Genomic DNA, 11,858 nt, shown 5'->3' with positions numbered 1-11,858 from the left:
GGGGAGCCGAGGGGGGGGGGCTGCCTGTGAATGGACCGGACCTCCACTTCAAGAAAGAGCGAGGTCGGTAGTTTCCTTCGTTTGTGCCGAGAGCTTACATTAGCGGGGACCCCCTCTCTTTTTTCTTTCTTTGTCTTTCTGTTTTTCCCCTCTTTCTCTCACAATCTGCAGCAAACTTCCTGAGGGTTAAAGAGGGAGAGACTTGGCAGTGCTTGCATAAACCCTGGCTGACATCTCACCAACAAGCTTTCATGTTTTCCCATTGTGGAAGAATTCTGTTTCATTCTTTAGAAAACAGTCAAAATAATACCTGCACTAAGAGGTTAATCCCTTCAGCGAGGATCATAATAAATACAGACGTTTGCCACAGCAAGTAGTTTGAATTATTTCTATGGGAGACGTAAGCTCTGGAACACTCCAAGCAGACGTCCCGCAGTGTAACTCTGACTTTATCTTTGAACATAAGGGATGGCTTGAAGAGCTTGAAGGCAAACAGATAACAAAGCTCTCTGGTCCCCTCCTAGCAGCTGGGTCTCCCATTAGGTTGGGGAAGTTGTTCCAAACTTTAATCACTGCCAAGGAGCGGGCATGCCCACATCCTCATACAAGAGGGGCCGGCGCAGGAGCCAGCGAATGGGATCAACAAATCCCACCAATGAATGGTTGTAGCTGTCGAGTCCATCGCCGCCCCCGCCTTCCCCTCGCCTGACTGCCCACCAAACCCCGGACCGCATTTTATGCCAGGGATCAAGCACTGAATACCCACCCCGGGGCTTTTGTCTCTCTTACTCACCTCTCAATTATCGCTAAGGTCGCAGCTGGGGAGAGATGGAGAGGATGGGAAGGGCGGACGGCGGGAGCTACACATGAAACCTTAACGTGGGTCTGGGAGGGGGTAGCTGAAGGGGGGGGGGGCCTGGCAGGTCTGGGACTGGAGGAGAGGATGAGAACCAACAGAGCGACAGACAGGGTGCCCCCATTAAAACTGAGGGCTACTACAGTGGGCTGAGGGACAGGAAGACAATAACGACGACAAAACAGTTGAGATTGTGGAGAGAAGTGAGGCGGATGGGCTGGACACACAGGTTATTCTCATTTCACAAAGGAGTGAGGAGGAGGAGGGACGCTCATATTTAGACACGTGAGCCATGGCTCTGAATTTAAATTCTTATATTAAATCAGTTTTATTCAAGCGAATGTTAAGTTCACTGTCACTCCTTCTGAATTCAAGCAAATGTCATTATTTCCAAGTCGAAGTAGTCTGATGAAACTGTCTTGATGATGAAATCAACTTCTGGAAACTATACCAAAAATAGACCACTTCACCAAGGCTCTGTTTACACAACATTTCAACTGAAAACACACAGTTTTTGCACTTTCGTTTCAGAAAAGTTTGGCATTGATACAACGTTTTGAAAACGATGTCCATTTTACGTGTAAACAGTGTAAACACTAAAAACGGTGTAACTTTTATTTTTTTGGGCCACTAGTGGGAGCTACACTTGCACGCACAGAGCACAATATGCTAGAAGCAATAAAATTGAGGAGTATGTTTAGTACAGTAACAGATGATATGGTTGGATTACTATCACGGCGACTGTCAACTCTCAAACTATCAAGTTCCAGGAGAATCTGGACTGGGAGCCATGACAACGGAGGAAAACACTGCTGTTAATTCTATCTATTCATGCGCAGAAGAACTAATTAGTACCTCCATGGTAGGCACGCATGTGAAGAGTAGGTGCTTTTTTTTTTTTTTTCTAATTCATGTTCAGTGGCTCTGGGCCATAAACCCCCCAAAACGCAATGAAAGTTTTAACATCGAAATCTCCCGAAATGTTAGTCGATCAAACCGATTTGGGTTCGATTCATGTAAAAGTTATTGGCATGCTGCAGCCTGCCACTAGTGGGTGCTACAGAGCTGAAAGAAAACATCGCCTCTCACAACCACTCTCCCGAAACCAGTGAGGGTCCATCAAGAAAACATTCATCAAGAAAAAGAAAATAAGCTAACGTGTAGGCTGGGACAGAAGAAAAAATGGAAAATAATCACTCAATCATCTCATCTTCATTAAGTTTCCAATTAGTCAACACAGCAGAGAGGAACGACTTCATGCACACAGGCAAGGCAGAGAAGCAATAATATGACACTTTCTTCAAAGTGGGAAAATTACATACATCTATTTGGTTCTGTTTTATTAGAATATGGGTTTACGTGCAGCCTGGTATTAGTGGTAGTAGCTGCGGTAGGCACTCACTGAAGGATCCCTCCATTTAAAACTAGGCAAATCCATCCCTCATTACATAAATGGCGTAGTCATATATCTTTTACAATATCATACTTCTCAGATCTATCATTAAGTGCAGCCTTTAAAGTAACCATTCACATGAGGCCCTGTCTTCAGGCTGACCTCAACTTTCAGATCGTTGCTGTGATCATGTGTTAAAATGACTCGAAAAGGGAAAAAAGCTGTTCAACGTCTGCGCACTTCTAAAATCGGAGAACTTGTAATTTGTTGTAACTGGCTCAGAAAGAGACAATTATATACATATAAAACAAGATTTTATTTTTGCGATTAGAAGTTTTAACCCCCCCCCCACACACACACACACACACACACACACACGTCCCAACAATCAACACTAACACAACCTCTGCAACCAAGGACTTTAAAATATGGGTTAGTTTTGAGAAGTGAGCCAAGTTTAGTTCTATAGGGGACTGGGAGTTTGCTATATTTTACTCTGAGGCGAATACACAGGAGCTATAAAAGTTCTCGGCTTTTTCTCACAATTGTGCTCCAAAGTCTTCGGAGAAAACCTCCCCACAAATCTTGTGGTTTGGCAGAGATTCATGTCCTACTCCTTTAAGAGAGGAGAAAGAGAGAGAGACAGAGACAGAGAGGGAGAGACAGCGAGATACACACACAGGAAACATCTGGGAAGAATCAGGCTGTAGGGAGAAGACGACCGGAGCAACAAAAAGGGGGGGGGGGCTTGACCACAAGTTACAACAAGAACTAGGAAGAAAACCACAATATATACAGTATCACACACACACACACAATACAAACATTTCCTTAAAGGTCACACTGTCCAGTCCAGGCATACACGTTTCTTTTGTTTTGTTTTGTTTTTTAACATTATTAAGGACAAGCTCATCATTTCACAATAATAAACATGTTTTCATACAAGGAGTTTAATTATGAAAGTATAATTTTGCTTGGTACCTAATAAATCAGGGACATTTTGACACGACTTTCAACATGGCATCATTGAAACTTTCAGACATCTGACTGCAGAGGAAGACAACTGAAGAAAATCTTTTTTATCGAAGCCTGGATCAATCGGATATGGGAACAACCACAGCAAGGCAAACACAACTAACTGTGTGTGTGTGTGTGTGTGTGTGTGTGTGTGTGTGTGTGTGTGTGTGTGTGTGTGTGTGTGTGTGTGTGTGCGTGTGTGTGCACAAACACACACACACACCACCACATGTCTCCCTTCTTTCCTCACAAACTCGCTACATAAATAGTCTCATGTAAAACAAGAGGGTAACAATGACTTCACCAGCCTCCGCACACACACACACACACACACACACACACACACACACACACACACACACACACACACACACACACACACACACACACACACACACACACACACACACAATTATTTTCTCCCCATTTGGCCTCTAGAGAAACTTTCATGAGAACAACTTGGTGATGAAGTTCCCAGTAGAAAGCAGCTGCACTTCCAGTGCTTTGCTACTTCATTTACTTGGATTTCACATTTTGCCGGCACAGAATTACAGTTGAGGATAACAGAGGATTAAATACAACTTCAGATTGAGGCTTACAAGGTATGACAAATAAAATAAAAAATTTCTATTCACATCTACAACTAATAAGGACTGTAAGAAATCCTTTGTTCAAGTTCACTTAGTAATTAAGTTTTCTTTTACAAAACACATCAAATGGAGCATCAAGAGACAGAATTGTAGTCTAGTAATTTCTACTTTTCAATGTAGCCAAGTTGTAAATATTTCTAAATCACAAACAACATGAAAAATCTGTCTCTGTCACTGCTCGTTACTTCGTAAAGACTTGAAACAGCTGAGTAAGAGGACTGTTTTACTGGCGGGTCGACAACCAGCAGGCAGGCAGGCAGGCAGGCAGGCAGGCAGGCAGGCAGGCAGCGGCATGCTTCCAGCCCGCAGGCTCCAGTGGACAGGATAAGGCTTCTTTGTTCAAGACTCCTCCTACTCCTCAGAGAAAACCAGAAAGTAGCCTCTGCTGTCTGACCTCACCCAGCGCGCTCACACACACACACACAGACACACACACACACACACACACACACACACACACACACACACACACACACAGATGGGAGTGCACACATGCATGTACAAACAACACACACTGCGACACATGTGCATACCTGCACAAACACAGAATACATACAGAGTGTGTATCTGCCCACGACTGAGACTGCTGCTGTTTAATTTTCAATTTTATGACAATGGCTGAAACGTGTCTCGGCTGCATTAGTGACAAACAGTGGCTTCAGCAGCAGCTCGACGGCAAAATCCATTCACTTTTAAAAGGCAATCTTGTTGCGTTAAGAGGAAGAAAAAAAAAAACAAGCTTGAGTCGGTTCAGAGAGTTTCCTTTCTCCCCCCATCGTCGACTACAGCTTGTGATTGGACGGAGACAGAAAACTGAGCGTCCTCCGTCATGGCCCCGCCCACATGTCGGGGTGTCAGGTGTCCGCCTGTGTCAACACTCCGCGAAATTATGACTGAAACTGCAGACAAAAGAAGGCCAGCGACGGGCAGCTCCACCACAAAAACAGCATTCGGGTCTGATGGAGTCAGAGCAGGGAAAGTGCCAGTCAGGCCAAGTGGAGGGAAAAGTTTTCAGAAAAGAGGAGAATGAACACAAAAGCCTCCACATATACAGGGATGGTGGACACTGAGCAGAGCAACCAGTGCAGACAAAGAGAAAGCAGTCTCACACACACACACAGAAGCAGCCAGCAAAACACAACAGAGGAGACATACAATCTGTGCACATGTGAACATGTGTGTTTCTAGTTCTCTCTGGCTGTTCCACAATAGGCATGTCCGTCATTTTCAAATGGAGCCTGATCACTGTATCTGTGGAGACAAGCCCGAGCTTTATATTTACATAGCCATCGTTTGAAAAACGATGTTCTGCATTCCATCATCCTCGACTTTAATCACGAGCAGGAAACTTGTCAGAGAACTTCCACTGCAGGTCTCAGCTCCTTATTTACCTCTGACAAAGACAAAAATGCCCTCAGAAGCTAAAACTTAAGCTGCTAAATAAAGAAACATTGAAGATGGCTCAGAGTGGCTGACGTCTCCATAATGAAAAAGGTACATCCTTGAGAATTACAAAACCTTAAATTTGTCTTGAAGTTGCAGCATGTCAACCAGCAATTGACTGTAGTTGAGTGGAAATTAACCCACAACACCAGGAGTCAAATGACTTCAAGGTCATGATTAAAACGGAGATTAAATAAAGGGATTATGGCTTATGTCTGGGAAATGATCATGGTACAATGAGCAGTCTGAAAGGCCTCAAACTTCACACACACTTTTACATGAAACTAAGTGGTTGCTCGGAGGAGCTGAGACACAAACTGAGAACTGAGATGACAATAAGTCCTGTTGTACTCTGGCAAACTGGCTCACAATAAAAAGTTCAACTTGTGACACACAAGTGGGAGAATCTGCTTATCAATGCATGCAGAAATTAACCGCACAGTGCTTATATAATGTCCTGCAAGGAGCCGAAAGCAATTGAGACATCAGGACGGAGAGGGAAGGATGGATTTATTGGAGAATATAAGGTCAGTTCTCCCACCACTGGCACATCCATAACAGAGAGCAGGATGACTCGGCACAAATGTCCAAATGCACAAGCTAATCCTCTGCTAAGGGAGCACAATGATCACAAGACCACAGAACAATGACCCCTACTCCTGTGCAACAAGAAATCTGTCTTAGAATGTCTTTAAAGTCACACATGCAACTAAAACGTCATTTTTTTTATGGTTCCTGCTAAAGCAGAGACTCTTCCTCATTATTACAACATACGCAGATGACACCACATGTTAAATGTTCCTTCGGTTTAGTTTCATTAAACCAAGCAGGTAGGGAGAGGTGCGAAGTCCTGAAGAACAAATACTCATTTACTGCACGTCAGCAGGTTTTAGCCTATCTGTACCTCATTTGAATATTTTTGTCTGGCTTCATCTTTCATACAGATCATTGCAGTTTTCACTTAGTTTGCCTCTGAGAAGATTTTTGGGAGCATCTCGATTGCAGGCAAAAAAACATGAACACAACAACACATACAAAAGCTAGTCTGGATGTGTATTCATTAGTTCAGTTTTGCCCCAAAACACACAAAAAAAAAGGGTTTCAAAAAATGTGAAAAGACCGAAAAGGACACCAGAAAAACACCTTTTGAATGTGATCTCTGCAACATGGTGAGATTATAGTGACCAGCTGAAAATAAGCAGTGTTTATTAGCAATGAGGAAACAGCTCTGGTCTTACTGACATTCTGAAGTTGTCAACACAGAACAGAGAAACCATCAATATGACTGTCCTTCATGGGGATTTTGGGGATTATCTTTATTTTTTCCTTTTAACTTGTGTAAAAACCTTACAAAACAGGGAATTCGTTAATATCAATGTTACTTTTACTTTGAGCATCTGGACATTATTGAACGAGCATGCATGTCGGACCGCAGAGCTCCGCCTAACACCTTCTGGACTCAGTCTGTAATAAATAGCTATGGCTGGAGTCCCATGACTGACTCAGTTATGAGTCTGACTCCACTACCCCGAGCCCCGCCAGTCTTTCACCACCAACCAGCCCTCCAGAATCTCTGGAATCTCTGGAAGTGGGAATGTGGGAACGTTGGGAAGGCGTGAGTAATCTTTCTGTTACATGCTCCCTGTTTCCAAGCTTCCAGTGATCTGCGGCTGCGAGGAGCGTGTAACGTCGCGGAGCCGGCTAAACCTGGCATAACACCCAAGAGTCCAAACTGGGACTTCTGAGAAGGCCGGAATATGCACAGCTTCACACGTGGTGGAGCGCAACGCTCCCAGGCAGGAAAAAAAAAAAAAGAATAAAAATAAGACTCGGGAAGTTTTTTTTTTTTTTTAATTAGTGTGCAAAACTTCAGAGGAGAGATTCTTTCTGTGTGTTTGATTAGCAAAGACACAAAATACAAAAGCGTTAAAGTAAAAATGAAGTTGCATTTCCCCTCCCCATCTGCACAGAGTCGGACTGTTTTCCAAACGTTCTAGAGGCTTTCTGGTGAAATTTCTTGTATCAACTTACAGCTGTGCAGCGAACAGTCGGCTCATCTTCGCCACGTGCTCATTGTCGTCCATGTCGCTGTCGACCTGGTCGCCGCTTAGCTTCCTCTTAGTGGGGCTGATGGGAGGAGGGCCAGTCCTGTGGCTGGAGATGGAGGAGGATGAGGAGGAGGACGACGACGAAGAGGAGGAGGACGAGGACGAGGAGGACGACGACAGGGACAGCGACTGGAGTCTGGGGTCTCCTCTTAAAGCTGCTTCACCTGGGATGAAATAAGAAAGCGAGATCAGGTGGACTTCCTCCTTTGGCGGAGCTCAGAGAGGCAATAGAGTTGCAGAAACCAGCAGCACAATGCAGAAAAGACACTCTGCAATAATCATTATGCGGCCAAAACAGCTGACAACACTCTTGGCCTTTTAAAAAAATGGCTGACAGTTGTGCTGTTGCAGTCGACTCACATGCTCAGCCGATCCATAACACAAATTTGAATCACCCCAAATCATAGTATCTTTCAGTGAGACACCACTATTGCGTTTCCATTTGAACAAGCTAACCACAAAATCAACTTCATCACAGTGTTTTACTGTACATCGGCTCACAGAGTGGATTTTGTTGACTTATACAGTTTGCTGAGAGAGGCATAAACCTCTGGCATGAGCAGAGGAGGATCTGGTCAGGAATGTTTTGGAAGACATAGCTGTGGATGGATTGTGTGTGCCTGTGTGTGTGTGTGTGTGTGTGTGTGTGTGTGTGTGTGTGTGTGGTGTGAATTATTTCTCTCTCTGTAGTCTCGTCCCGGGACAGAGAGCCTACAGAGTGGTGAGTGGGAGCCGAGCACGGGGGAGAATCGGGGAAAACTACCACTGGCTGGGTCTCAGCGCGGGGACTTTCCACTGCTCCGGCTTCATGTATCTGTCTGACTTTCCCAAACAAAACAAAAAGTCTGGACTAAAACACCTCCTCTTGCTCACAGTTTTCTCTATTTTCTCTCTGTCTCTCAGCCACTCCCATACTAATAACAAAACAGTGAATGGGCTGGACACTAATTGGTTGATTCAGTTTTAATTTATCACAAATTAAGCATCGATTATCTCTTGAAGCAGCAAAATCAAATTACAGCCCACACTGGTGCTGGGTAGCAGTGGATTAGATCCTCACTCAGCATGCACACATAGAAACAGAGAGAAAATAGTAATAAATTGGCAGTCGGTGCACCGTTTCTCCATCTATGTTCAGTTGGAGTATAACCTGTGAACCACAGTAGCAGCTCCGGCTCGGCCTCGCTCCGGCATGTTCCTGCTCGCCCTGCCGCGCACCATGGCAACAAGGCTGACGACATTGTTTTTGGCAGGGCAGAGGGACGGCAATAAAGGACAGGAGACTGTGACACCGCGCCGTCCAATCAGCGTCCAGGACGCATAATAGCTTATCAGTGAGCGGAGCGCTCAAACAAAAGGGTGAATCTGTGAGTGTTATCCCCCGGCAAACAAGTAAGACATTTGACCGTATGGAGTCAAACACTATTGACCCAACTTCTACTCCGGGCTCAACCTGCACAACAACATGCACTGCTGTCGGCCAAGCACGCAAACTGAAAACCAATTGCAGCTCAAGAACAAAATCTACGCTTTCAAAGTTTTTGTTGATGTTGAAAGAAGAAGATTAAACATTCAAATGTGAAAGAAAACGATGTATAGCTCCACGACTGACACTAACCTTCACCCTTTTCAATGTGTTAAGGCTTTTATTAAGGGTGAAAAAGTTCGTGTTGATTCACTGGATTGTCACAAGGTTGCGTTTAACACACTGTCACACAATGTTGCATTTAAATGTTAATATAAAAGATCAGTGAATCTTTTCAATGCCAGGGTGAAATAGGAAAGAAAATGATGGACGCTTCCTCCTTCTGACACTAACTCCAGCCAACATAACTGTCAATTCTGTAGAAAGCGAGCCGGAGCGATGAGGCACGTCTGTGGAAGACGACTCATGAAGAGCTTATTCAAAGGTAACAATAAGACTGCGGTTCTTAGTCGCAGCTGATTATTTACCTGTGACACTAATGGCAAACCCATTCTGACCACCGCGTTTCATTTCCGCTTGCCGACTGTGACGTGTGCAAAGCACAAACACAGAACACGACGGATGGAAGGACGGACGGATGTTACACAGGATCACAACAATCTGTGCAATTTTCTGCAATTTCCTATCAAATCGAAAGACAGTTGAGGGATAAAAAAGTAGAAGACATGCTACAGCAATCGCTTACAAAACATGCACGGCTATCTGAGAAGATAGCAAACAGCTTTCTGTGTATTTATGAGGAAATATTTTTTTTAAAAAGAGCAGCCATACTGCAAAAATATAAGTCTGGTCTTTTTTTCAGTGGAGAATCAGTGGAAAGCGGGCAGCAACACAGAAGTGAACTCAACTCTCTTTCCCCTCTCTGCTCTCTCAGTTCATTAGGTCCACATGATCAAAGCCTATTTCTCTTGATAGAACTTCAAACAGCTTGAAATCAGGATGAGATTGGATTACGAACTGGGGCGATCTCCCGCTCGCTCCTCTCTCTCTCCTCCCTTTCTCTCTCTCTCCATTTCCGTCTCTCTCAGTCCTTTCCAGAGCTTCTGATACTTGAAGAGAGATGAGTCCTAGCATGTCTGCAAAACAGCAAAGTAGTTATTTTTGGCTGAGTTTCTCAGTAACCTGAACTTGGCCCTCTGGGTTTGACTCCATCATTTAAGTCCAAAGAGATTTTATTCTTTAAATAGTTAAAAGGACATGCAAAAAAAAAAAAAAAAAAACTGTTTCAAAGCAGTTCACGGCTGTTTGAGCTGAACTTTTAAACCAGATGTTACTTTGGTTTGATCTTTTAAAGAAAAAGGAAGCAAGAGAACAGCAGGAAAATTGAGCTAGCCTGACAAAAATACATGGCTTTGACTTTTTACTCCTTAGTTTGTCTAAGTCAAATGCAAAAATAGATGGTCAGCACTGCTACAACAACTAAAAAGGAGTTTCACAGAAAAGAAGTAGGTGGAGATCAACAAAGACTCAGAAGGAACAGAGAACAACAAAGGCTCAAACACTTATGAAGTGTCAGAGCAATTCAATAACACCAAAAATGAATATAATAAAAAGGACTGACAGCTTTAATATGCCTGCAGGGAAAAGAAAGACGAGGAATTAAATGGGAGCAATCAGTTGACGTGGTTTTGCAGGAGATTGGAGTCTAAAGTTAGCAAGTGTTTCTCGATGTTGCACACGTAGGAAGTTCAGAATTACATGTTATTATTGTGACGAGATGACATATTAATTTGCCTTTGCAGGAAAAAGCAAGAAATTGACAGTCGTGTTCTTCATTCCAGTCTGAAAGCATGGTTTGGATCTGTGCTGCTCTGTAACCTAGCACCAGAAGCACCGGCTGCCAGCACGTCAAGGCCAAACACAACATATGATGTTATTATTGGTGGTGAGTTACTGAAATACAGTTGAGCACAATTTATCACTTAGCATAAAATTGCAAAGTTGACCGACACCAATCCAGTCATAACTACAAAATGTAAACTCTCTGGACCGAGAATTGAGGAGACTCGGCGATTCAGGAAAGAAGAACCACTCCAGGAAAATGTTGCTTATCATCTGCTAACCAGATATAATTATTAGATTTAAGGTCAGAATCCATATTTTCATAACCTGATTACAGACCAAGGCGATCTGTTGATTTACCACAGCTCAGTAACATTGAAATTAGATTTTAGATGTTTACATGAATATTGGCTAAGTGAATAAGATCAATGTTAAAATGAAAACCTTTGTTTATTGACATTTGAGCTTGAAGACATAAATTCAATATTGCATTACTCAGTAGAATTCAAACCTTCGGAAGTGGGTTAGTTCATAGAACTCAATGTCATCTTTACTGGGTCAGACTGGTATATGGGGCCATAATAACATTTGAATATAAACTTCAAAGCTTTTCTCAGTTGTGACGCAGAGTATACTTGATGAAATGTCAACAATTACAACAGAAAATTACTCCAATTTTGACATAATTCAAATTTTTAGTGATTTCTTCTGGTGCGAAATACAATAACTTATCAAAAAATAGCTTCTTGTATGGCTGTTGCTTAATCAGCATCGTGCTGTTTGCTACTCTACAGAAATTAGTTTGACATTTTTACAATTTGCTTAGTGGTTTGGCAGCCTGGATTAGAGTCTCTTGAGGGCCAGTTTTGGCCCACGGGCCTTATATTTGACACCCCTGATCTAAACCCTTCAGAAAGGTGTTTATGAACCAGGTCATATATGAACACACCCAGCACTTTGAGAGGGGGGGAGGGGGTACAGACACAGTGAGTGAGATAACTAGCAGCACATCTGCAGTTGCTATTAAATTTCCATCATGACAAGCAGTGGGATAGAAGCACAAAAGAAATGAACCTCCGAGGACAGCGTACCAGTACCAGCACGCATGTGTGTTTGCTAGGAA

General features: G+C 43.3%; 1 protein-coding gene across 2 annotated transcripts in view; it reads right to left on the bottom strand.

The window, feature by feature from the left end:
* vgll4b (vestigial-like family member 4b) overlaps nucleotides 1-11,858 on the bottom strand; it is a 43,569-nt gene that overhangs the window by 7,324 nt on the left and 24,387 nt on the right. For both annotated transcript variants that reach the window (XM_030091433.1, XM_030091432.1), the window contains one exon: nucleotides 7,391-7,631. In XM_030091433.1, coding sequence (XP_029947293.1) covers nucleotides 7,391-7,631 — 241 coding nt within the window. The remainder of the gene's footprint in view (nucleotides 1-7,390; nucleotides 7,632-11,858) is intronic.

Source organism: Salarias fasciatus, chromosome 5 (genome assembly GCF_902148845.1).
Source record: "Salarias fasciatus chromosome 5, fSalaFa1.1, whole genome shotgun sequence".
Classification (NCBI taxonomy): domain Eukaryota; kingdom Metazoa; phylum Chordata; class Actinopteri; order Blenniiformes; family Blenniidae; genus Salarias; species Salarias fasciatus.
The sequence above is the reverse complement of the archived record's forward strand: the minus strand, read 5'-3'. Positions and strand labels throughout refer to the sequence as shown.